Source organism: Pseudopipra pipra, chromosome 1 (genome assembly GCF_036250125.1).
Source record: "Pseudopipra pipra isolate bDixPip1 chromosome 1, bDixPip1.hap1, whole genome shotgun sequence".
NCBI classification, from domain to species: Eukaryota; Metazoa; Chordata; class Aves; order Passeriformes; family Pipridae; genus Pseudopipra; species Pseudopipra pipra.
Window position 1 is genome coordinate 51,265,611 of NC_087549.1, and position 27,498 is coordinate 51,293,108.

General features: G+C 36.1%; 1 protein-coding gene across 1 annotated transcript in view; it reads right to left on the reverse strand.

The window, feature by feature from the left end:
- Nucleotides 1-27,498, reverse strand: part of LAMA1 (laminin subunit alpha 1) — a 100,705-nt gene that overhangs the window by 11,845 nt on the left and 61,362 nt on the right. Inside the window, exons 27-51 of the mRNA XM_064656504.1 lie at nt 26,594-26,721; nt 25,447-25,567; nt 25,165-25,302; nt 23,604-23,725; nt 22,595-22,681; nt 22,143-22,336; nt 20,960-21,102; nt 18,166-18,264; nt 17,085-17,196; nt 16,758-16,920; nt 14,288-14,498; nt 13,938-14,054; nt 13,687-13,850; nt 12,393-12,531; nt 11,055-11,148; nt 9,733-9,849; nt 8,139-8,321; nt 7,667-7,821; nt 5,839-5,982; nt 4,891-5,024; nt 4,585-4,735; nt 3,935-4,059; nt 2,500-2,650; nt 1,244-1,388; nt 474-615 (exon numbers count right to left, since the gene is read on the reverse strand). Of these exons, the coding sequence (XP_064512574.1) occupies nt 474-615; nt 1,244-1,388; nt 2,500-2,650; nt 3,935-4,059; nt 4,585-4,735; nt 4,891-5,024; nt 5,839-5,982; nt 7,667-7,821; nt 8,139-8,321; nt 9,733-9,849; nt 11,055-11,148; nt 12,393-12,531; nt 13,687-13,850; nt 13,938-14,054; nt 14,288-14,498; nt 16,758-16,920; nt 17,085-17,196; nt 18,166-18,264; nt 20,960-21,102; nt 22,143-22,336; nt 22,595-22,681; nt 23,604-23,725; nt 25,165-25,302; nt 25,447-25,567; nt 26,594-26,721 (3,479 nt within the window). The remainder of the gene's footprint in view (nt 1-473; nt 616-1,243; nt 1,389-2,499; nt 2,651-3,934; nt 4,060-4,584; nt 4,736-4,890; nt 5,025-5,838; nt 5,983-7,666; nt 7,822-8,138; nt 8,322-9,732; nt 9,850-11,054; nt 11,149-12,392; nt 12,532-13,686; nt 13,851-13,937; nt 14,055-14,287; nt 14,499-16,757; nt 16,921-17,084; nt 17,197-18,165; nt 18,265-20,959; nt 21,103-22,142; nt 22,337-22,594; nt 22,682-23,603; nt 23,726-25,164; nt 25,303-25,446; nt 25,568-26,593; nt 26,722-27,498) is intronic.

A 27,498-nucleotide genomic window follows, 5' to 3' on the forward strand; every position in this document is an offset into this window, starting at 1 on the left:
CACAATTGTTTCTCCTCTGTTCTAAGTTACAAAACTGAATTACAAGAATTCCTTTCTGAAGTAGAATCTTTATGCCTAAGTGCAGTTTTGCCCAAAAATGCCAGCCAGAAAACGCAAGGCTTGCACAGGTACAGATCAAAGGAGCATTGTTGCAGACAGCAAAGCTGAATTCTTGCTACAGCCTGACCCTAACAGCACATGGTTTCTATGGCAGCTGCTGGTGGTGGAAATCACCCATGGAGGAGGAAAACAGAAACTTATTATGATCTGAACTGCAGTGTCATCAGACCTGGCAGTTAAAAGCACCACATTAGAGTTTGAAGTCAAAGGACAGATAACTATGTGGTATACATGGCCATAAAGAAGAATTCAGACTTCACTGATTTTTTCTAATTTCAGTGGAGATAGAGTTTGTTAGTCTTTCCCTCTACTTACAAGAGTCTTAGCAAAGACGGAAAAGTAAGACACTTTACCTCACAGTCCTCGATCTTGGCAGCCCCCCAATGAAGATTGGGTCCTTATCAGAGCGGTTCAGGTCTGAAGCAACCCCAGGAGATTCTCCTTGCCTGGTTTCTTTATAATTAAGGTTATATGCATCCATGACCACCAAAACTCCTGCAAATGAAAGAGAGTAAAGATCTGGAGAAGGACACGAATACAAAATTCTTCCATTTTGGCAACCTTGTCCATAATAGAGGAAAATGTATTCCTTGACTCAGACATGTATGGACAATCTTCTTATTTTTAGAATGACTAATTTATTGTACTTCCAGCTATTCTGTTAATCTCATTCATTCTTCTCTGCCAAAACCAAATCTGGGGAAGTCTGCAGGAAAATATATACATATGAGAATATCTTATAGCTATTAACACATCCTCTTTGTAATGCATTACTGCCCAAACCTGGGCCCTAAAACACTGTTGTACTAGGTACTATTAAAACACAGAACAGAAAACATGATCTCTGATATACAGACTTGGACAAAGATCTTTCACTCTTTAGAGACTACAGATATGTTTTTGTCTGGCAGTTTCTGCACTACTTGCTCTTTATAAGATATGCTAAACCAAGCATAAGATTTACACTGCTGTCCTTCTAAAGGTAAAGTAACATAGGTGTGGCTACTAAAGACACTGCACTGGAAGTGATCAGATTTGGTTGCAGTGATGTTCCCTGCAGCTATCTTAGATATTTGCATTTGTAAATGTGCAGACACCTGGTTTTTTTCAGTCTGTAGCCTACCTTGCTTCTTGTTCCGACTGAATGAGATTTTGTACCATGTTCCATTGTTGTAACGGTTTTCCGTTGTAAGAGCAAGAGGTCCTGAACCTAGATCAACAGTCAGTCTCACTCTGCCATCAACAAGCTCGAGGGACAAGAAATCTCTCTGTGAGGAAAAAAAAAACAAAACCAAATAAACAACAGATTATATTCCTGGAAATTAAATATTCCAATAGAATGCATTGTTGGCAGGTTTGGGTTACTGCATGAAACAGGTTTGGTAACTCTTGTACCTGACCTATTTGTTAGGGCCAAGATGCTTATCTTTCCTACATCTAGGAAAATTAAGTTACAAATACCTCACAAGGATGTTTCTTTTGTTTTGTTGTTATTCTTATTTAAATGCACCATGAGGTTAGATTACTTGGCAGAAAAAGGCTTAAATAGCAGAGTCACATTTTTCTTTTTTTGGACTAAGTTGAAAGTAATTTGATTTGACTGCTAGCATAATGATCAAAAACACTATCATGTTCTTTCTGCAAGAAGCAAACACCCTCTTCACACAGTAAAAAAGACTTCCTGAATTGCATTAAAAGTGCCCCCTCTGAACTGTAAAATTTAAGTCAGATATCACTGTGCAATGTATTCAGGCACTGAGTACATAAAGCAAATGAATAATGCAGTAACTCCGAAACAATCTGTATCAAAACAAAGCTTTGACCTCCTTCAGGAAAACAAGACCCACCAGCTAAGTACGCAGTAAACTGCATGACATGACAATGAAGGTCTGGAGATGGGTCTGGGTTATATTGCTTTTGCAGGGACTTTTATTTAATTTATTTCAGTTTACTGAATTCCCATCTTATGCATTTAATTCAATATGTGTTTTTAACATTACATTGTCCTGCTGCAAGCTCAGTTCCAAAACATGTTATACTGAAAAGGTTCCTCTAATTGAACAAAACTAGATTGTTGTCCCTACTGTTTTCTTTTCTTTCCTTTAGTTAATCTCATTCTAAAACTGAAACGAATTGTGGGGAATTATTTTCATTGTTTAATTTTGTCTTTAGTATAGGTGAATATTTGCTCTAATGAATTATTTCTAGGGTTCTTGTCTTTACTCCTTTGGCTTATGATGTCAGTTACAGGTTCAATCTACACAAAGGGAGTAAACTGCTCTAATATATGTAAGCTGAAAAATAACAGAGAAAGCAAGAAACCATCGAATCATCTAAACATAGTTTTTGACAGTTCAGGAATCTGATCCATTTTCTTACAGTGCCATTTGAAGCAAGATACAGAAGAAGCCCATTAGGTGAAAAGGTACTGAAAAATATTATTATCTGAGTCACTGTTGAGCGGAGTGCCTTCTCCACAACTGAGTATCCACTGCCATCAAAATGAAATGAAGTGTCCTCATCCTGTGGGCTACAGAAGTAGAAAAACAATTAAAAATGTTAACTGAAGATTTGTGTTTTTACAGTAATTTTTATATAAAATATAAGAAAAGTTAGATCATAGAATCATAGAATGGTTTGGGTTGAAAGGGAACTTTAAAGATCACCTCATTCCAACCCCTCTGCCATGGGCAGGAACGCCTTTCACTAGACCAGGTTGCTCAGAGCCCCATCCAAACTTTCATTGAACACTTCCAGGGATGGGGCATCCACAACTTCTCTGGGCAACCTTTTCCAATGCCTCACCACACTCACAGTAAAGAGTTTCTTCCTAGTATCTAATCTAAACCTACTTTCTTTTAGTTTGAATCCATTCCCCCTTGTCCTGTCACTACATGCCCTTGTAACTAGTCTCTCTCCATCTTTCTTGTAGGCTCCCTCCAGGTACTGATCAGTCAGTGTAGCCCCCAGGAAATATGTTTAGAAAAGTGTGGGAAGAGACTTGAAACTTGATGTTATGAATAACTGAAGGATTCCAGTCAAAGGCTCCTTTCATTATAGAATCTCACAATACATGATTTTGCCATGGAGAAGGATGTATACAAGATAAGTATTCTTCCCTTATGTATGAAAAAAAACCCCAATGAATTTCAAAGGAAAAAAATAATTGTTACAGCATACACCCTCTTAAATAAAATGTGCATTCCATTTATCAAAATGTTTTGCATAATTGCACGTAAAATAAATGTTATCCCCTTTCCCTGCAATATTAGACGTCTAAAAAATATCTCATACAGTCAAGCAGCACCCTCTGCTGTTTCTACTTGAAATATTCTGCAAAAAGGAATCTGGGCAAGCATATTTCTTTTCAATTCTTTAAACGTAAAAATAGTACAATCCACAAAAGGTATCAAGCACAGTGGCTACAGTTTTGCTATGGATTTGTTTTTTAAGACTGCTTTACACTGTTTCTTACCCTAGGAAAGAATAAATTTGCCTTACTGGAAACTACTGAAAAACAAAGATTCCTGAATATTTTGGTTCGTTAGTAGTCCCTACTTCCAAGGGACAAAACAGACAACAACAATACACTCTTCTGAAAAAGTGATCAAAAAGTGAGAAAATTCCATACAATGAAAATATTTTACACCAATGGCAGATTCAGATTAGTGTTTTCAGAACAGTACACTAATGATCAATGAAACACTGAGATTTGTCTGAGCTCATTATTTTTAGTTAGCACAGAAATATAATATTACAAATGTCAATTATTCTAAACTCGTTTTTTAAAAAAAGAAAAAAAAAGATGAAATACCTTCCAAAACAGCCATTGCACTTGCCCTCTCTTTCTATGTAGTTCCAAAGACCAATAGATTTGCCATTCAGGGATGCCTCTCCCATGCACCCTTTAAAATGGGTCACCTTAACAGCAGGTGATTTCTATAAGACAAGAAATACTTCATGAATACAATTACTTAGTACTCCGAAAATTATGCAGCAAAATTTTTGCTTGGTTGTTTTCCTTGAACTTTAACTTTGGTAGATATAAATCATAACAAGAGAACAACATGTTTCAGCATAACCATTAACAATTATCATTCAAATCATAATAGATTAGTATGTAAAAAAGTAAAATAAGTATGTCCTTGAACTACTTACACACTTCATGGCATGAATAACAATGGCAAATTAAAAGAAGCCATGGAAGGTGCAAACAAAAACCAAATTCATTGTTTGATGTCTATACAACCTGCATGCACACACAACCTATCCTGGTTAATACTTTATGCAAAAATTTTCAGGGAAAATTAACTTCAGGTTACTAGAAGACCCTTACAGTATCCTTGCTTTACGGTCCAAGTACCTGGCATTTCTTGATGAAGTAAACAAATCATGCAATTATTTCTAACACAAAAGTATCTCTCAAACATGTTAAAAACCATTTAGAGAGTCTCAGAATTTAACCTTGATTTGCCCTCCAAGTCCTCCGATAAACACTAAGGTCGATTTGTTAACATCCAATATGCTGGCTGTCCCTGGAGAGGTTGCAGATTTAGGTGAAGGCTTCTGATTGGAATTCATTTCCTCTATGCTGAGCGTACCTGTTTTTCCAAACCTGCCAAATACAAATACTAATAAATAGTTTTAGAAATCACCAGGCTTAATCCACACATACTATAGGCTTCTCTTTCTAAGGATAAGAAAAATCTCATCACCGAAAAACTCAGAGATGGTTTGTGTACAACATTTACGCATTCTCATTTTAATTACCTGGTGGCATGTATTCTGTGCCATTTGTTATTGTCAATTTGAAAATCCGGGTATTCCAATCTTGTTGATCCAGAGCCCAAATCCCAAAGAAGAGCAACCTTACCCCGTCGCATCTCTACTGCAAGGAAGTCTGTCTGAAAAACAGCAAAGCTTATTCTAATACATGGCATCAAATGTGTATTTTAACAAGTAACATGGAGAAAGTCTTTCCAGATTCATGCCCCTAACATCCCATATTACAGGAGCTGACTTTGGCAAAATCAGGAACAGCAAGTTTTCACTCAGTTACCTATAATGAAACAAAACCCCCTTAGGTTATATACAAGTAGGTGAATGTTTTCTTTACAGATAAGTAGAAACGTGATGTACACACACAGAGATGTATAGAAATATATTCTTCTGAGAGAATGTGAAGTGACTTACCAGTTTGTGAAGAAGTACTCTATTTCACATGATAGCATGCCACAAGGAGCTAATAGCTGTGCATTTTATTGGGATTATAGAGGGAATGAAGAGGATGGCAATGTAGCAGTGAGCCATCAAGCTCTTTTTAAACTGGGTGGATGCACCATGCCCATGAGCACCAAATTCAAGTACTTTTGCTGTGTTACCTAGCAAATCACTTGATATACTCCAGCATGCTATATGAAAGCCTTCCATAGAGCGTTAAACTTCACAAGGTTAATGTACAACACAGGAAAAGGAAGGGAGAGTTTCATGACACGGTCAAGAGGCAGTGCTAAGGAATCAGGTGTTTTTATTCTCTACCTTTGAGAATCTCTGGAGTCATCTAAGGCACAAATGTATTTCCACCCCTAGTTAACAAATGTGTTTGCAAGGGGCTTTACTTGGTTACTTATTTTGAAATCAAGTAAGAAAAAACATAACTTCAGTCATTTAAAACATTTGACTCCCACCACCTTCAGAAAATGTACACCAGAAACTTACCTTTCCATTGCTACCCAGGTAGAAAAGCAGGTTATCTGGTTCAGCAGTTTTCACATTGAGTGTCAAGGTGTTGTAATTCGTAGATGAAATTTGGGGTTGGTAGGCACGAATGCAATCTCTGTCTGCTGATACTGCAACTTTGATCTGGGGGGAAAAGAAGGAAATGGAATCTAAAGAAGTCTCACACAGCACATATTTCTGGAGTATGTACTTAGCTTCTGATCAACAAATGCAAGATTTTTGCTGAGATACCCCTATGCAATCTAAGTATTGCCACCTGGGTTAGATCTTAGCAATCTTCCAGGTATCACTTGACAAAGAGATTCACAATAGAAAAGAATGAAGTCTGTCTTAATACACTCACTCAGTTAGAAGGTTTGAAGTCAGTAAAATAAACTATCCAAATACCTTAGAAAATAACAATAAATCTTGGGTTGTAAGCCCATATATCAGTAAAAGCCACTGTAATAGTAACAGAAAATAAAGATACAGAAACTCAAAATGTTTTACAATAAAAGAAACCATTTCTAGTCTATGTTGAGAGAAAGGGGTTTTTTTTAAAACAAATTTAAAAGACACGCAGTCTGTAATATTTCTGGTTATTTCAAAGTTACAACACAGTTTATAAGACTATCCAAAAAATACATTTCTGAATATATAAGTTCAACTTTTTTAAGGTTAAATAAAGAAATTCTTATTCCTGTTGTCATACCACTGATGCCTTTGACCACTGACTAGTATACTGATAAGACATTCATTCAAGCTAAATGCAGTCATCTCCAAAGAGCTTGGTAGTGTAATGACAGAAAACACATTTTAGCATTAGCCTTAACTCCATCAGCTTCATTGAATATGCCTGTAACAAGCAAATGCACATAGCACACGTGTGTATGCATATGGACACAGACATATAAAGTTTCTTCCGTGCAGTAAAAATTTACAAAAAAACCCAGAACGAACTCCCAAAATTGGAAAAAGGGATTTTGCTAACACTTCTTTTCACCCCGCCAGGAACATCTGTGGTTTAAAACACTTCAAAAAATACTATTCCCTCTTTTCTGCAGTGGATTCATTAAGCTTCAGCAGACTGTAACAGAAGCAATAACCATATAATTAAGAAGATTTGCAGAAAGAACTGAGAGTCCTTTCTTTTTTTTCTTAACAAAACCTCCCTAAACATTACAATAACATATCCACACTAAAGTCAAAGGCAAACCAAAAATTATTGAGTGCAAAGTCATTTTCATATTTCTCTCACTTTAATGAGATCCATAGTACACTTTTGCTGTCTTTAAGGGAGAAGCAGGGATTTAAAAACAAGTATACTATTTGTCTTGGAGTATTCTGGATGCACAGCTGCTTCTTGCAAAGAAGAACATATTGCCATGACAAACCACAGTTGGCAAATTTATTGATAGAATCAATAGTCTTGATAAAAAATTTGTAGCTTGATGTTATATGGGGGGAACCCACTTCAATCTCGAAAATAAGCTTAAAAATTAACATCTTGTACTAAAAAGAAGAGCAGCACCCTCCCCCTCCCCTTCTTTCTTTCTTTCTCATCAAAAGCTCTTGTGACTGCTTTCTGACATACTGTATTTCACTATTTTTATAGGAAACAGAAGGAAATAGTAGATAAATTACTACCTAGCTGTTCTGACAAACTCACAAATGCAAGAACAAATGTGATGCTGAAACCTTAAAATGTACCAACAGCCCGGCAAGTATGATTTTAGAATCAGTTGGACTTCTCTTTGGACTTTAGTGAGACTCCCTCCCTGCTAAAAGTGAACGTGAAGTCAGTTAAGTCTGGGATGATGGAACTTACAGACGCTGCCTGCTTGCGGGCCTGGCTGATGAGCTCTTTAATTTCAGACAGGTTTCTGTTCAGGTTCTCTTCTAGCATTTTCAAAGGTTTGAGCCTATCCAATAAAAGACTTGCTTGTGCTTCAACTTCTTTAACGTGTTTTTCAGCTGTGATTGCTGCAAAAACATAAATGAAATGTTGAAGCAGGGTGAAAGCAAAAGGTACTATTCATTGCTAAAATACTTAGCCAAGGTGGACTGCTTCTGACCATTTTGGTTTCAGCAATTTTAAACATCAGTAAGGAATATACATACTCAGGGGTATTCCATGTGAATCCTCTAAAGGTCTTTTAAAAAACGTTAACACATTTTTATTGAATTAGGAAGAAACCTTCAGTCCATCAGACTCATATTTAATGCCTATTAAAACTGAATATTAGTACTGCTTCTGCAAGAAGTGACATTTCTATAGAGCAATGAGGCAGTAAACTTACCAGCTTTTGATGAATCAGTAATAAGTTCACTTGTTTTCCTCAGAGTGTCATTAACTTGGGACAGTGTAGAAGATGTGTTCATTAGCTTTTGACTGAAATCCCCAAAGCGACTTAAACCCACCACAGCACTGGTGTTTGCAGACACAGCCAGCTCTTTCACTTCAAGCATGTATTTCCTTGTATCTGAAACCCAGGATAAAAAAAATTCAAAACTTTGATACATACTTGGGACTAACAAATGCCTGGCTTCATAACAGCAGTTACAAACATAGTCAAAACACTAGAAATGCTGTCAGTTATATTCTTTTCATAGTAAGAATTGTATTTTTGTTCATTTGGGAAATTTGATTCTGCCTATCTCAATAGGAAGATTACATGAATACATCAGGCTCATAGTGTTTAAATTTCCTAAATGAGTGTTGGCACCCAGAGACACTAGTCTGAGACTTTATGTTTTGAATCCTACACAATCCTACACCCCTTGCTTTGGGCTACAATCACTTATGTAGTGAGTGCACCACTCCCAATCTCAGCCTGTGCCTTACACCCTCTGTGCCCAGAACAGTGGGAAGATGCTGTAGGTGGCACAAAAGGTTTGAGTTAGGCCTGAAAGGATCCTCCTTCATCATCAGTACCCTATACAGAGGGCAATGCCACCATGAATCTCTGCCCAGATAGAAAAGAGGCAACTTGAAGAAATGTAAAAACAAAACTGAAATTAAACAATGTTAAACTGGGAGTTAAGAAGGACACTCCTGTAATTTTCATACTGCCTTAATTTTCAGTGTCTAGCTTTATGTTAGATAGCATCCTGCAATTAATATCCAGAGTGACTCTATCACTAATATCACCCTAAAGCATGAATTAAGAGTCTGAATTGCAAAATTGGTATTTTAAGGCTTTGAATTTAGCATTCTGATCCACACACTAGAATCAAACAACCCTGACAGGAAGTCTTTATCAGTGTTTTTCTAACTTAAAAACATTAATAAGGTTGGCAAAGTATTTTGGCCCCTCTTATTCACAACTTGAAAGTAATTTTCTCCATTAGTTTTCACAAACCCTAGGTCCTGCCTTTATTCAAAATAATGACTATAAAAAGGGGGAATTCTTATGTTTTGGAAAAGCCCAGAAAAGTACATTTTAATCAGTTAAATGAAGGCAGCATTTACAAGAAGAAAACATTTAGATGCAGACTGTAAGATTAGCAGTGCAGTATAAACCATTTTGAAACAAGTCATCAAAACAAAGTAAAATCTCACTGTTCCATATATAAATTTCTCTGTACATGGGATTAAATATTCTAGAATTTCAATCTCTTCTCATACCAGTGTAATTATACGGCTATCAGAGGTCCTCGTGATTTAAAGTTATGTGAAATGGGAATCAGATGATCGACCTTATATGATAACCCAGTCATGTCTAGTGGGTTTACAAAAAAAATGTAAAATATTCCTTGTAAGGAAGAAGGCTAAACGTAGTCTCCAATATAGTTTATTTCTACATCTCTGCAATCAGACAATGAATGGGACTTTATTACAATTGTACTAGACATTTCTGTAATAAGAAGAATGTTAATATAAATTTCACTTACTGTTGGGCAATACTCTTAGTGTCAACAGAGAATCATTAAGTTGGTTGACAATTTTATTAGTACTTTCCTGAATCTTTTCTACCTTTTTGTTCAACCCATTCAATCCAAATAAAAGTCCTGTGGAAAGAAGTAACATATGCATAAACAAATACCACACAACCCACACAAATCCCAACTACAGTGATAACAAGCATTCATTTATTTCATCAATGGAACTTCTTTTTCCCCTCCAACAGAAAGTGCATTTTACAAACAGGAATGCAAAATGAATGCAGTATGAACAGATAAACTCCTGTGAGCACTGTTCTATTAAAAGCTATCCTTTTTGCCCAATTCCATGAGACTGGATTGGTAGAAACACAGTGAGGAAAAGGCTATAAATTAAAATGATTCAATGATTGTGAACTCCAATAATTTTCATTAGAGTTCTTCACATTTTGTGGTATTTGACAGAAGCCAAAGAAGTGGGGGGTTTTCTACATATTTGTGATCTGTTTGCAGAATCCTCTCACTAGAAATAAAAATATGTAGAACAGAAGGAATGAAAAAGGTATGCATTTCTGTCCATCTGAACTACACAAAATGGCTCCATAATTGTAAAGCCATTGATATTAAAAGACAAGACCATTTTACAGTTACAGTTTATCTCTGTGAAACCTTCACTTTCTGTCTCATTTTGTCCGAAATTTAACTTGGGGCCTGGTTCTGCTCCTACACAAAGTCTGTGTTCAAAATGCTTTTGAATTTTCGTGGTGTAGACTTCAATCCTTTGCTGGTATCTTTGCAATAATAAAAAAACCAAAAGTATTTTCAAATCTATGGAGACAAAGTTCAGCTTGTTTTTGTATCTCAGCTGTGTAGAACAAACAAGTAAAAATGATTATGGTTTAAATATATCATCCTACATACTTGTGTAATCCATTATTTATTAAATAAAAATGGATTAATTGATTTTTTTTCACAAATTGTGCTTTTTTTTTTGTCTACTGCACAATATCCAATGATTTAATTCATGAAGTTTGGAAAAACAGCCATTTAAAAAAGGTACTGTTTGTAGATAAATGAGGAATAGTGAAGGCCAACTTTTTAAATGTTTACAGAGAAAAAATTATAATCTTACCCCAAAAATGAAAATACTATGACTCCAGAGTACATTAATCTTAATAGTATGAAATTACGTACATAGTCATATTTACCTTAGCTTATGCTAATTTTTTTTTTTAAAAAAACACCACATTAAAAAAAAGCCAACGGAAAAAAAAGGACAAACAGAAAATAGAAAAAAGAAATAGAGGCAGAAATGTGAACTCTAAAGAACTAACCATCACTTTTTTTCTTCAGATTTTTAGCCTCACTCTGAAATTCAGAACTAAGCAGTAGAGTTTCTTTTCCAAGTAGACTGAAAGACTCCTCTGGCTGAAAAACACAGACATTGAGTTGCCACATATGAAAAACGGAAATTCAGGTGAAAACATATAAGTATCTGCAGATATCTACTTCAAGTTACTGAATATTCTCATTATTTATGAGATATTCTATTCATTACCTTATTAAGCATCAATTATAAAAACCACAAGTTGCAGTCATTTATCCAGAATGTGACATTAAATCTCTTTGCAATTTAATAAAAAAAGACAATTATTAAACAAAATCTATCAAATTCTAGTTTGAACACTGCTAGTGATTCAGTGTTGTCTTTTGGAACATCAGTAATTCTAGTTTCAGGCCAAATTCAAAATTTCCAGCACTGAGCACTTTAAAGTGAGATATTTCAAAATCCCAGTCTTGAAAGTGTTCTTCTAATCCAAAATTTCTCCAACAGAAAAAAATCTGAGAAAATTCCTTGAAAGATTCATGCTGTACAAAGCCTTAATAAAACAGAGCACTACATAATAACATGCGCAAAAAACAATGCCAACTATTTTGATCACTATCGTGTAAATGCATTGTCACATATTTGTTTCTGCACGTATAATGTGCATGACACTTGTAAAATATAGCCCATTCCTTCCTTGGGTTTACAATAAGGAAAAGCAAAAAGAGGTATAAGGGGGAAAACAGAATAATATGAAAGCAAGAAGATCAGACTGGAAACTGGTCAGGTCTTTTTAATCTACTGTTTCAATAACAATCTGATAATCTTTCACGGCAGAGGGATGGTAGATGAGACACAAACATACATTGATTGTGAAACATTGCCAACTGAGCAAAATAGTTGTGATTGGGAATACCCAGATAGAAATGGAAGAGGGACAGGTCAAATAAGGGGATGGTTGAATAATTCCAAAGATGGAAGGGAGCACTAGAGGGTTTGGGAACTTCAATTCCACAGGAATGCATGTCAGATGACTGATATAGAGCCTCACAGAATTAAATCCAGTACAGCTAGTCATGCATTATATATTAAAAAGAAAACTAACCAAAAAAAAGGTAAATGAGGAAGAGAGAAAAGACAGATAAACAGAACTTGAAATGTGTTACCATTACAGCCTTGAAGTATGGGTTCAGGATACAGTATATACAAGTTGGTAGGACAGGCTGCCACAAGGACATGCCTCCATCAAGAAGACTCAAGTTTCAGCAAGTGCAAAAACAATCAGAAGAAATATTCCAACATAAGAGGGGAAGATGTACCTTAAAATACTAATATTGATACTTACTAAATCCAAGGGGCCATTCACGACTTTAGATGCATCATCTGCCAAACTCTCCGTTCTTTCAATCACACTTTTAACACTGGAGTGGGTGTAGATAGCAGCAGTTGTGTTCAGAGTCACATTTCTTACTTTAGAGAGGCCACTAAATAAACAATTTAAAAGTAATTCTGTTTTCAATGAAGCACTGAGTTCCATGTCTTCAATGAAAACATGCACATCTTCCCAGAATACATGATGCATTCTGAAAAAAACGAGCACACCTTGCCCAATGTTGCATAATGGGCTTTAAATTAATTATTTTGAATTGAAAAAATCAGTTCAGAGCTTTTCAACTATGTTTTTTTCTCTATTTTGTTACTTTTTGTTCTGTTTTGTTCCATTTCATCTTTTTTTTCTGTTTTGTTCCTTTCTGTTTATGTTCAGTTTTTCAATTTATAAAGACACTTAAAACAGAAGTGACTAAAGTGTCAGAAGTGTCTTGCCTAAACAGAACAGAAACAGGTCCCTATCTGGAGCTCAAAAATGAAGTAGAGAAATACAGAATCTAGGAGGAAATTATACACTTCTGAAAGCTATGCTGTATTAAATTTTGCTCTATTGAATTTATGTGGCTGTAGTGAAGTCAAGTGTTGCTCAATGCTACTCAGAGCAAAATTTTATGTTCTCAAACTTTAAAATACGTGTTGTTTTCCAGTGTGATATAATTTAACTTTTAGCTGACTTTAAAAGAGAAAACAGCAAGCATCCTATAAGGATTCCTGGGATAGAAAATTAATTTCCACTGAATTAACTAGAATGACTTAGCAACTTCAAATTCTAGAAGCACATTTGAGTGGATTTGAGATTGCAACCCACTCATTTCTGCAAAATGCTTTGAAAGCAACAATAAAAGAGGTACAGTAAGAATAGCTTCTTGACAAGATTCAGAGATGTATTGTCAAGAAGTTTTCATACACAGACCAAAAGCTTTTCAAGCTGTACCAGGATATACTCACTGGACATTTTATAATTCGCTAGTTACTGCATAAGTCAACCACAAAAAATGCATGACTAATTGACCCTCTTCCATATCATTTAACAAAGTTACACTGCATTAAAAGTAAAAAGCACTGAAATGAAATGAGGAATAAAAATTCATCACAGAACCAACTGGATTGGAAGAAACCTTTAAAGATCATCTAGTACAACTTCCCTGCCACGGGTAGAAAATTTATTTAGTGGATTAAGCTACTACCTATTTATATTAAATGTGTACATAACATAAATATCATGATTCCATAATTCTTGAGTTAATCACCTCTCCAGTGCATCTGCAAGTCTTTGGAACTGGGTGGCATGGTCCTCAGCTCTGTATACCAGGTCAAGCACTCCTCTCACAGACATCTGCATCACCAGCTCATCCACATGATGTCGCAGTTTGTTGCTCCATAGAAGTAACCCATCCTGGTGCACTTCCAGGTTCTGCAAAACAAAATGTTTTCTCTTTCTGTTTTTCATGACCAAAATACACCCTAGAGTCAAGGAGGATGTTAAAACTTAAGGACTTACAGATGTTGAGTTCTTTACGTCTCGGGCAAGAGCAGCAGCAGCATTCACTAGGACTTTTCCTTCTTTAATGTGCATGGTTGCAACTTCTTCACCTTCTTTTATACTTAGCTTTTTGTCCTATAGCATAAATCAAGTGTTTTATAGTAGTCTGTAAAGTCAGCTAGTGCAGATGAGTTCACATAACACATAATATTTTGGTTTTCAAACAGTGGCCTGGTTTCCTTCGAGTTTTTAATGTGTCGTACATATTAAAATGTTTAAATATGTTTAAAAAAAAACCCAAACAAGCTTTTAAACACAATCTCATATTTGATATTTCTTATGCAACAATACTGACTATCCAGTCTTACATTTAACTCTGCCAGGTTGCTAGAGATAAGAGGAAACAAGCGATTGGTCTCATTGATGTTCACAAGCGCCTCAGTCACCAGGTCTTGGGCATCTTGAAGTCTCCTGTTATGCTTTGCCAAGAGCTGGCTTGCATCCATTTTCAGTTCAGCAAGTTCCTGCTGGGGTTTAAGATACTCCTTCTGAACCTGGATCAACAAGTTTTCCGCAGCTCTGACAAGGAGAGGAATCAGAAATTAAACGAGGAAGGAGAAACTTAGGCATGGATTTCTTGAGGAGAAAATGGAGACATTAAATTAATTTAAATGCATCTTCTTACAAAAGTCTACAATTTTTTTCTACAATAGCATACATACACATGGTAGCTTAGTTAATCATCTTACCACACAACTAGATGGTTGGCTGGGGGAGAGCACAGAAATACAGTTCAAAAATTTTGTATGTGATGATTAAAGGGGAAAGGGAGTTAGTATAAATCACATTTGCTTGGTCTTAAATTGGGACACCCCCCACATCAAAATCTCTGTGAAAATTTCCTCTGGGCCTGCTCTTTATCCTAATTGTAGTGATTCATATTTTGAATGTAAAATCAAAACATCAGTTACAAGAATTGACAATGGAAACAAACAAGTAACCAGAACTGAAAGACATATATCCAAGAGTCCAGAGTTTAAATATCAAATAAAAATGAACAGTCTCATTAAAATGAACACTGAAATGAGCAATCTCTGCACTTACCAATATTTTTAATTGGTAACAAGGATTATCTGGCAAATATTAAATCCCCCCCAAATTTGTCAGTTGTTAATCGCTTCAACTGTTCTATTTGGGAATATTTGCATCTCCATTTGAACACTTTCCAGTATTGAAGAAACTGAACTGAAAATGATCCTGAAAGTCTAATCCTTTGTTTCTCTTCATTTCAGCACATATGCTGAACACTGCAATTCCTGTAATGATACTTTTACATAAATGTTTGTCCCTTTTAATCTGACTGCAAATCACATAGAACTTTAGCCAAAGGAAAAGAAACCTAGTTTATTTCACAGTTATACACAGCAAAACACTTCCCATCTTTCTTACTGAACAGCAGATGTGCATTTGCATGTATTTCCTAAAACTAATAATTCAGAGAATTAGAACCAGAAGCCATAGCCTTAAAAAAGTTACAAGATTTAAAGTATTTTACATGTCAGTAATGCTTTCTGTTTCAGCATAGAGGAAAAAGGTTATATTCCAAACTGTCTCAGGACTTTGCTTTATATGGCAAATGTGTGGAGACCTCTGTTATGAATGTTGCTTAAAGTACATCATCACAAACTCAATCCACTGCAAGTCATGTGGTAACTTCTGCTTCCTGAAATATGGACCAGCAAGCTGTTTATTTAAATGATTTTCGAATTTACAGATGCATTGCATGAGAAATTCTGCAGAGCAAACAACCTTATATAATGTGTTAACTCTCTTCTTCAATCTTTCAAAGGACCCTCATGAGAGAACTTTCAGAAACTTCAAAAGATCCTATAATTGAAAAAGTTACTTTACAAACACCTTGTATAACAGCTTAAAAACTGATGTTAAAAAGTCTGCCACTATGCAACAGGACATTTTGAGACATAAATTGCACATTCTTAGTCCATTTTCATGTCTATTTAGATTCTATACAATTTTTTATTCAGCACAAGAGTCTGCTGAAGAAAATGAGACATGCCAGCAACACAGATAGTCTTTCCTGGTTAATCCAAAGCACTTCATAAAGAAGAGTCATATTTTCAGAAATATTCCACTTTGGTCTAAATCTTTATTCCCTGAAGCCAGTGTTAACATTCCTACAGTTTTTGGTGTCCTGTCACATTACTTAGTATTTCTGAAACTGAAACAAAAATTTTGCTGCCTGTTGGATCAGTAAATTTTTTATCTTGCCAAGTCCAGCAATAAGAACCAATAATTAACAAAAAGCCATTTCAAATAGCTTTTAACTGGGGACAAATCAAGACAACAGAACACAATCCTAAACAGTGGCTCAGAATGCTTAAACAAATGCCTTGGTTTCATTTGCAAATCCATGTGATGCATATTACAGTGATAATAAATCATCGTGTCCTCCAGCAGGCCTGACATGTCCTGGGCTTGCAATTGACTGAGACAGTTTTATGATGTCTCCAGCCAAAATCAACAAGGACATGTGTATTAGGGCCAGATCTAAAACAAACTGAAACCAGTGACTCTTTTCACTTATTGAAAGGGAATTTTGTATCCCATCCAAATGAACAGGCTTTACCCACATTAGTATCCCATGGGATGACCAAATATCGTCAAATCATGTAGTTCCAAACTCAAAGTTCATATAGCTCCACCTGGGCTAACTATTCAACGCACTGCCACTTATGGCAAAATGTTTCTCCTCTTCAAAAAGCATTGTTGTACACTATAGACAGATGTGAAATAAAGTTTTCAGTAGAACAGGCTTACTTGAGGACTAGGGTAGCATTATGGTGCTGTTGAACAAAATCTTTCTTGCGCAATGCATCCAAAAGGGCAGAAATATCATCCTGTAGTCTCTGAGATGTAGCATTTGAGAGTGGGAGATCCAGGCCAAGTGTTTCATTTAGTGACATTGCAACTTCAGCAAGTACTAAGTAGGAGAGTAAACAATTTAGTCATACCATTAAAAAACAGAACACGTGAATCCCTTGTGCAAACTGCAGCACTTTCCATGTAAATAATTCTTTTAAAGTTGCAAAGGAAATATCCTTCTAAATTTTGTAAAGAAGTGGAAATGTGTTAAAAACAGGATACCTTTGATGGTTGTATGTACTGTGTCAATAAAGTCAGCCAGTTCTTGACTTTTATTCCTGGTTTTCTGAGTCATTGTGTTAAGGTGCCAAGCCTTTTTCAAAAATCTAGTCATCTAGAATAAAATCAGAGATAATCTTGGACAGTTCTCCTAAAACTCTGATTAAATCATGACACTTCTGCATGGGTTTTATGCTTTCTCTCCCAATATTGACAAAGCTTAGTGTGAGTAAACAATGCTTTTAGATAAGGTAGATCTAGCTGATTCATAAATCTATGATGCTTCCATGTTTGCTGATGCCTTAATTGTATTTAAAGTTCCAGACCCTGAGACCTGTGAAGAATTATCAATTATTTTCATAATCAATAAGCTAATAGTTACCAAAGCCATTTCTTTAAGTAAGCAAATATTACATCATTTTTTAACTACAACTAATGTTTCTTAAGAAAATCACTGTTCTGGATACACCACTATTAACAATAACAACACTGTCAGTAGAAGCACATAGTTAGATTCTGTATACATAGTCAGAAAATTATAGGAACATGTGTTCAGCAAATGGGACCTAATGGCTGAAGTACTACTGTCAATTTTCTACCTATAATTATTCTTCTGTTAAAACTAAATAAAGAATACAAACGTTGTTGACTTTTCCTGCAACTTTTCAACAGATGTATTTCTGCCAAAATAATTTTAAACACAATACTACAGGTATCAAGGACTTTTTGGTGAATACTCAGCTATGACATAATTTTGAATAAGCTCCATGTGTTAAAACCAGTGAGAAGACAGCATCTCACTTTCTCCAGTTTTAGGACCTTAAGTGATTACAGTACAAAAAACATATGAACTTTAACAGAAACCAGGTAGATCTCCTGTACAGTATCATAAACCACCTACAGCTTGCAGAAGAATTTCACAGAACTCCCCTCTTCAGAAAGACTACAGAATGGACTGAATTCTTTCATTGAACTCCACGGATTTAAAATAATTTCTAAACAGCTCTCTGGTGCTAATCTATCATGCTATGAAACCTCAAATGATCTCTCCAGAAAGGCTAAGAATAAAGAAGTCAGCACCCACCTCTTCATGCAGCTGATCAATTCCTCCTGATAAACTCAGAAGACTTTCTTTTGCTGTAGCTAATGAGTAAGTTGGATTTTCTCTAGGAACTATAGACCTCTATAAGAAACAAGAAGGAACAGCTCACTGTAATCTGAAGACTTTGGTGTGTGTCCAGAGAAGTAATGGGAAGAAAATAGCTATGCACGCTATTTAGATTATTTATATGTTTAAAAGGACTGATTTGCAAAGCACATAAAATGACAGAAAATAATTACATACACACAGTTCATGCAACACAGTGTACCATTTTTTTAAATAAAGAAACGAGAATCCAGCCATGTCATATTTTCAATTAAGTAAAAAGGAAGGAAGCAGCATTTCTGCTTTCCTGATTCTCAATTTCACCACAGTCTCAGCTGCCAAATAAGCTACTTTGAGAAGTTCCAAGGCCCATCAAATTAAATGTTTCCATCCAGTCCCATCACTACTACTGTTTCAGCAGCTGGTCTTGTCAGAAGAGCTGCATTTAGGGTGTATCCGTGAGGATGACCCTGGAGATCAGCAGCCCTGTGCATCCCTTTGTCAATGAGAGAAAATAATAGGCTGTATTTGTCTTCAAGGTCACCTCAAAACTGCCCTAATATGGCAATAAATAGGCCACTGTATCCAAGTCTATAATATTTGATACAGTCAAGGCCTGCAACAGAATACCACTTCTCTAGAGCTGCAGAGAAACTTAAGGCATCTCTCACATAGAGAGCAAGTCTAGGAAAGGTTATTTTTAGATTTCAGATGTTTCAGAGCCAATCATTGTAAATACCGTAATAAGTTTACTTTTGTCCAAGTTTTTAAAGTAATACAAGGGTATTCAACAGCCTTGTGTCAAAGTCCTTTCCTCAGCATGAAGGAAGAACAAATGAAAGAGAAAGCTGAAGCTCTTGAGCCTCCTGGAATAAAGGACAGCAAGCTTCTTTAAAAGCCTAGTTCCAAAAACCAGAAATGGACAGCAATCAAGTCTAGGTGTATAAGGAGGAGTAAAGTAGGAGGCTTTAATTAAGAAAAACAGAACTACTGAAGCAATGAAGAGTGGCTAATCTGATTTGGTAACCTTCTCATCACTAAAAGGACCCATACCTAAGTTATAGAAAAGCAGAAAAACTCGAATTCCTGAGCTACCAGCATGAGGCAGACAAAATATAGTGCAGGGACAGCCCTTCAGGGAAGATCTGTAATTCACAGAAATAAACTTGGGGATTTTCTGGCTTCCAGATACAGTTACTTTGGTACAAGGTAAAAGCCAAGGTAATCTTCAATTAGCCAGAAAAAGTGGAATACCTACTTCCAAAGAGAGAAACATTACAAGACTATAAACTTACCCTCAAGATTAAGTTGTTTAAAAAACACTACAAAATTACATCATATCACAAGAAGTTTTATATCATTTTTAGCACCCCACTTCCAAGAAAGTGACAGCTGGCTTTGATTTGATTTTAATATAAAAAATGTATGTACTAAAGGAGAAACTTAAACTGCCTTTATTTTTACATAAAATTTGACTTTGTTTTGCAATTTAACTGCTAAACAAAAGCTATATATTGAATAATGTATCCAAGTTCCAGAAGATGACACTCCTATACAAACACAAAACGATTACAGAAAGCAAGTCAGTTGTATCCTTGAAGTACTACAATAATTCAGTACATTTATGCCTTAGGATATAAAGGAAGGGAAGCATAACAAGCTTTAAAACTAGAAGGTTAGCAACTAAAACTAAAGGATATGCTGAAGCATAAACATGTAACTTAATCTCAGTTTGCCTCAAATATTGTAATTATTAACATCTTGAAGTACACTAACTGGAATTCATTCTGTCTTACATCTTAAAACAGAAGAAATTATAATTCAGACTCTTGATTTGCTGAATTTGGCAGCACAAAAAGGCTCACGTTATTTTGATTTTGGTGAGAGATTGTGAAATACAAAGAAGATAGCTTGATTCTGACTCAGAGCTTGTCTGCTTGACTATTGCTGAGAAGACTCTTATCAATAAATGTTCCTATTTTAGTGGTCATGAAGTAGGGAGGATCCTGTTTATCTCTGGCTTTGTGCAGAGACCACATGAACTTAATCCTCAGCAACAGCAAATGACCTTGCAGAATCACTAAATGTGGTATTTCCTGCTTTGCTTAAGGGGGAGAGGAGCTGAAGGGATGTTTGCTCCAAGCAGCTTGAAAGCGTCCAACACTGAAACATCCTACCTGACTTTAGTTTCCTGAGGTGAGGATAGAGTAAGGCATTTCGACTGCCACACAATTAAAAAGGAAGCACATTACTGCACTCCAAGCACACTGGCTAATGGAGAAGCAGCCTAGCACTCTATGGGAGGACTCAGGGGGCTATAGGGGAACAGCCTCTAAACCTATGCCTTGGCAGCTCTTTTGGTTAAAAGGGGCCAAAAAGGGAGAAGACCTGGCCTGATGTTTCTATTCCACTGCTGAAAATTAATCCCCTTGCTGGGCCAGATTTAAGAACACACATAATCCAGGTGAAGCACATACATATAGCACATTCAGTAATCATATTACTGATTGAAAAATATATTAACCCATTTATTTAAATGTTAGTGCTACAAATGAAAAGAAACTAATACAGGCAGCCAACATAATGGCCTTAATCAGGTATCACACATACAGATATTCAAGCCATGAACTTCAGGAGGGCTTCTATTAAATTGCCAGCACACATGAGTGGCTGCCAAGTTTTGTTTTAAAGGTGTGACTAAGTATTTCTACTGTTTACATGTTCATTTTACCTTCAGATGTTTTGTTGCATTCTCCAACTCTGATAATATCCCATAGGGCACACGGGCAATACCAGTGAGGTTCACTGAAAGTATGGCCTCATTGAGATTATCCAAACTGTTTAACAAAACTCCTGTGCAGTTGTCATCACAAGCTAAATAAACAATTTTAAGAGAATGAAGAGGTATTAGTATTAACATGAAGCCATTTTGATTTAGACAGTATGTGCCGTCACCATTTGAGTTAAGGTATAAGGTATAATAATTATATATATATTATAAATATATATAATAATAATATAAGGTAATAAGGTATAATAATTCTGAGTATACAGATTTGTAGTCATTCCCTCCCCTTCCTGCCCAAGAGTGAACTTAAACATATTGTCCTTAGTTTAGCACACATTAGCTAAACATATTCTCCTCAGTCTAGCACACATTAAAGCCTTATTGGTCCTGATACCTATTGAGCTACTTGCTGTGTTATTAACTTATTGACCTATTTAGCTATTTTACTATAAATAAAGATTGAAGTTACTGACACTCACTCAAACAGGAAATTCAAGCCTATAGTGCTGTAATTCCATTTATTCCCTGTATTTTTTTTTTCACTTATACAAAGTAAAATCTGAGTTCTAAATCCTAATTCATTGTAAAAGCAGATTACTGTACCACATGTGTCTTTCTGCTATTTACTCTCTTATAAGGAGTTTCAAGACTAATTACTGGTGGAATATGACTAATTATTGATGGAGAATGCCTATAAACCTGGGATAATCCAAAAGTATTATCAGAGCAAGCTCACATCCAAAGGGTCAATGACATAGGTATTCAACATTTTCTAATAAACACAGGTATTCTACAGCCAGCAAAAAAGTCTTAAAATGATCTTTCCTAAACTTCTCTGTAACACTAAATAAGCCATTTTAAGGATCAACTGCTTGTCTGATGCTATGATCTCTACTGCAGTTTCCTCTGTGTTCACAGAATGGTTGAGGTTGGACAAGACCTCCAGAGAATACCTTGTCCAAACTCCTCTGTTTTAAAAAATATTAAGTTGTTAAGATTTCTTTCCTTCATAGAAAGGGTATGGCATGACATCATAAAAACATTCAAGGAATAATCATGTGCACACAAATATCACTGGAGTAGACCAAAGCCCATTGGGAAAGTAAAAAATTTAAAAAGCACCTACAAACACACTCGTCATCCACAAGAAGATGCCTCGGTTCACACTCGTCACAGAGCTGTCCTGTCACTCCTGGCTTACAGAGGCACTGGCCAGTTGCACGGTCACAATTATCATGAACAGAGCCTCCTGGATTGCACTGACATGGATGGCAGTTGCCACCAGGGAGCTGAGGGTCACCATAATAGCCAAGGGAGCACCTACACAGGGAGGAATGGGACACTGAACATCAGGGGATAACCATCGTGAAATCAGAAGTTACACTTATCCTTAAGAATCACTAATAGTTTTTTTTATTAGTAGCTCAACAGTAATTAAGAAATCACTCTAAATCCTTGAACACTCATTCATATACCTATCTTTGAACACTGAATAATCCATTCTGAGTACAAATATGGCTCACGTCAATCAAACTGTCCTTGGGAGTTGGGGATAAATGGGGACATTGTGTAACTCACCTTTCACAGTACTGTCCTTCATATCCTGGAAGACAAGCATCACAGTGGTAATCCTGAACACCTTTCAGGACACAAGTGGGACTAAAACTGGAGGAAAGATAAACAAACACCTGCTCACACATAAGACCATACAAAGACAGGTAAGACCTTGAACCACAGGCTAAATACTGCAAGCAACAGCACCTTCTGCTCAATCTCATGCAGTGCTCTAGAATTTTTACTTTAAATTATTTGTATTAAGTTTGCTTTCCCAATGTGACCTTATTAGAGGATAACATTAGAGAATAACATGCTAAAGCACCTTATGGCTTTCTTTTTAAAAGGTAAGACAATGAAAAATAGATGCTGCATGATATGTATCTAACTGAGGCTTGCATGAGAACATCAGAGTTCCCAGACTCTCATTCTGACTCAATGATACAAAAGCAACCAACAAATATGCTTTTCAAGCTTCTGAAGAAAAAACAGCCTACACAGCATTTTGATTTTCAAAATGCGAAGTTAACTGTTCCTCTACCAAACAAACAGATGTATAAATTTCAGACAAAAGAGCACTTGTTCTTCCCCTAGGACTGATCTCATGAAAAGTTCCTGCCAATTGACAGGAGATGGCTTGAATCTTTGTAAATACAAAAGCATTGTTCTTTGAATGAAGAAAGAGACCCACATTTGAAATTAAACAATGTCAGAGCAACTTACTCCATTGCCTATAAAACAGTCTATGTGGCTGATCTACTCTTAGAGAAAAAAAAATGACTCATCTATGTGTTAATCTTTTTATCTTTAAAACCTCACAGAGTTACCACTAGCTGTGAACAGCTCAGAATGCAAGCTCCATTTACTAAATAAAATAGGTATCTTTCTAATGTCTAAAAATTAAGGACAAATAATAGTAACTAACTCCTATTGTCACAGTGTGAGAGGAGTAGGAGGAGTAGGAGATTGGACATACAACACAAGAAATACAGAATGGTAAAGTGTACGTTGGATTTAGTTAAGTTCTGGTTACCTAACAGGGTTGGCTCTGGGACAGGCACAAAGAGAGCAGTCACTGACAGATCCAGTCACTTTTCCATAGTAGCCTGGGGCACAAGCACTGCAGTAATCACCAACTGTGTTATCTCTGCAGTTCTGATACACAAAATGGAATTCAGACAGTTTAAAGCAACAACAAATAACAGGAGTAACTTTATCTTCCTTCCAAGCAATATATGTATACAGTTTCCAACAATCATCTCTAAATGTCACTACCCACTGGTCAGCATTCTCTGAGTGGAGGAACCTTTTATGCAAAAATAAACAGAATGCCAGCATATTTTCTCTTATGTGAATCTCCTTCAGGCACACTGACCTAATTTCTGTTCTAAATTTTCATTAAGGTTTATGTATTTCTGCTTCTATTAATCTAATTCAGGCCAGGACATCACAGTACAAAACAAAAAATCCTAAAACAAAACACATCCCAAAACAAACAAAAAAAACCCAAAACCAAACAAAACCCCTAGACAAACAACAACAACAAAGAACCTGATGGAAAAATTAAACAGAATACATGGATGAAAAATACAAGTTTCAATGTTTCAGCAAGTGCATCTGAATGCTATAAACCAAGGACTATCCACACTTAGGATCCACAGACACTAAATTTAATTTGTCAAGAGTATTGATCAATAACCAGTGCTATTAATATTAAAACATTAAATTGGTATTTTAAACATAATTTAACTGACTAGTCCACCAAGTGAATAAAAATGATTTTCTGGTTTTTTTCCGCTTTTTTCCTTTTTTTTTTTTATTTCATATATTTGCTAGTGTGTATTTTAGAGGTTAGTTGACAACAATAAACAGTAGCAATGCAGTCTCCTAATTGCATGGGAGCAGAAGTCAGAGGTGAAACCCAGCTCTTTTGCCTACAACCCTCAGCTGGAAATATCTAAGTAGTAATCTCAGCACACATAGGTGACTTGCTACCCCTGAAACAAGGTCAGAGGAAGAATGGTGAGTATTCACTAGTGTGATAGACCGATGTATTTCTTTCCAACCTTTGCGATAAAATGACAAAGTGAGCAAATTAACTTAGCTGAGGCATATTCTTACAATACTTTAGTCTCTGGGTGATAAAAAAGCCTCATCTAAAGCTGCCCAGAGAATTCTCTTCCTGAGAGACAAAGAATTTGCCTTTGACTTAGTCTGTGCTATGGTATGGCTTACTGCTTCCTTTACTTCTTTTTTTTGTGTGACTAAGCAGACCTTGCTGACAAGCCCAAAAAGTCTCACAGAAAAACAGATAAACTGAACTGATACACAAGTAATTTTAAAAGTAAAACTAAAGCTAAAATAATTAATGGTTTTGAGTATGTTAATGCCCCAAAACCTTGATAATTTTACTGAGTTCACCATAAGGGAAGCACTATTCAGATTTTCCATTTTTTTGGAGTTGGGCGGGGGGGTGTGAAATCACACTTTATCCAAATAGTAAAGCCATATACTTCTCCCAGAACCTCCTTTCATAGTTACTGCTACTGTATGTTCGGGTCAAATCAATAGAAAAATGTATAACATGTACATACCAAGCACTTTCCAGTTTCAGGATCACAGGTTTCACTGTGGTTGTTGCACTGACACGGCACACAAGGCGCCATCAGAGTGTGAGGCTCTTTTACACTGCGTTCTGTAGGCCTTCCCCTGTAGTATCCTGAAGCACAGCTCTAGTTGTAGCGGAAGTAAAACAAAATTAAAAAAAAAAATTATCACAGCTATCAACAGTTACAAACAATTTTAAAAGCCATTTAAGTAATTTTTTTTTACTATCTCACTATTAGACACACAAAAAGGATTCAAGGATTCTGTACCTGACAGGACAATCCAGTATAACCAGCGGGACACCTACATTGCTCTACAAGATGAGCTCTAGCTCTGCCTAGATGCATTTCTTCAAACTTGACTGCAATTTCCATTGAGACATTTGCAATTCTACAAGATACATGCAGAAGAGAGCATGAACATCTAAAGAATCTCTAACAACAAAAACAAGATCCAAAAACATTTTCATGCTTCAAGGTCAGGGTTACCATGCATAATCTTCCATAATCCCTTTCTTCCCATGCAAATATCTCAAAAACTGAAGATTCTTTACTTATTTATGAGATTTCAGAAGTCATTCAAAGTAATATAGATTAATTCCTATTGATCTGCAAAACCTGCCAAACCCACCACGTAAGAGCATGTATTTTTATCTCAGATATATTAGACAACTACATTTGTTTTGTCTCACATATTTTTGGATAGACCTAAGAAAAAGACAGCTGGGGGCATGTGAATAAAAAATAACACAAAATGGAGTTGGAATCAAGACTTCTTCCCAGAAGTGAAGATGTACAGATATTGGGTTTTCATTTCTTTGTTTCTCTTGCAAGTGTCCAGACTGACAGATACAATGACCATATCCCATCCCCTCCCTCCCATTAATAACTTAGTTCTGTTCAAAAGGGTTATAAAATGCTACCACTCTGAGGTGGGAATGTCTTACTACCACTGCCCAGAGTGCGTAAAACTACAGGAGATACCTAAATTGGTACAAGAACTCAAGGGACCATGTGTTTAAATAGAAAAAAAACCCAACAAAAATTCAATATCCATAAAAATAAGATGGGAAATAATCCATAACATATATATTTTTTATATGAGTGGTTTTATATATATATATACCACCCATCCTGCAGAACACTGCATCAGCCTGTGCTTCTTTATGCCCTTTGCTATCAAAGTAAGTAGCAGAGACATTTAGTGTTTCACAGAAAGAATTAAAGAGGAAATTCTGCTGCCATTAAGGGTCATAAATCTTTTCTTATCAGATGAAGAGCAAAAGTCATAAATAGGAAACTGGAAATTTCTCTAATTTGTATTAAATCTTTACTATACAGCTCAGTTGGGACTGTGTGTAGGTTAAATTACAGTAAATGGAATACAATAAATAAATGCAATCACAGATTGCTTTACCTGCTTTGCTGTAAACCTTGGCCATAAGCTGCCTTGATAAGGATGTATTCAACATTGCTTAGCACAGACATGAAGTCAGAACGCAAGACGGGCTCATCAGACACAGAGTTAAAATACTTCCAAGAATCCTAGGGAAACATAACACATATTATTAAAACCATGAGTATTTAATCTTACTTCAAGTCATCCTCTGCTCCTCCTTACGTGTTCTTTCAGAAATGCAGTCACAGTAGCTATGTCTAAACTCTAAGTCCCAGAAAATCCAAAACTCCATGTTTGCTCCACGTTAGAACAAAATATGGTTTTATATAATTTCTCCTTACTTCCCTGTGCTCAACTTCCATGACTACTTTCTACAGTGAAGCAGTTCAGGCCTGCTTAGCACAGCTTTTTCTGGATAGATCTGGAGAACCCAGACAGCCAAAAGATCAGGACTTCACAGTACTCATTTTGTGGGCAGTTAAAAAAAGCTGCTGTAACTGCATCCTGTGAACTGCCGATAGAAACTAGACCTCCCCTCAGCCCCAGTCAGCAGAGACTCCCAGAAATCAAAGGAGGCCATCATTATCTCTTCTGAAATTGCCCTGTGAGCACTGCTGTAAATTACTGCTCCTGCTAGGCTAGGGTTCACATGGTGCTATATGCTGTATCTTGGCTGTAAGTGTAACCCAGAGGCTAAAAAATTATGAGACTGCCCAAGAGGGACAATCCCTGGCTGCCTGCCATTTATCACCAAAATCTGAGCTGCTTTAGCACAATATTCCCAGCCATTTTTTCCTCCTTAAATAGATGCATTTTAATCCAAGTGCTCTACTTACTCAGTCTATCTGAAATCAGATATGCATTTTTCAAAGTATTTTCCTTAATACATAGAGCTCTTCTGTGTAAGTTGATAGAAGAAAGGT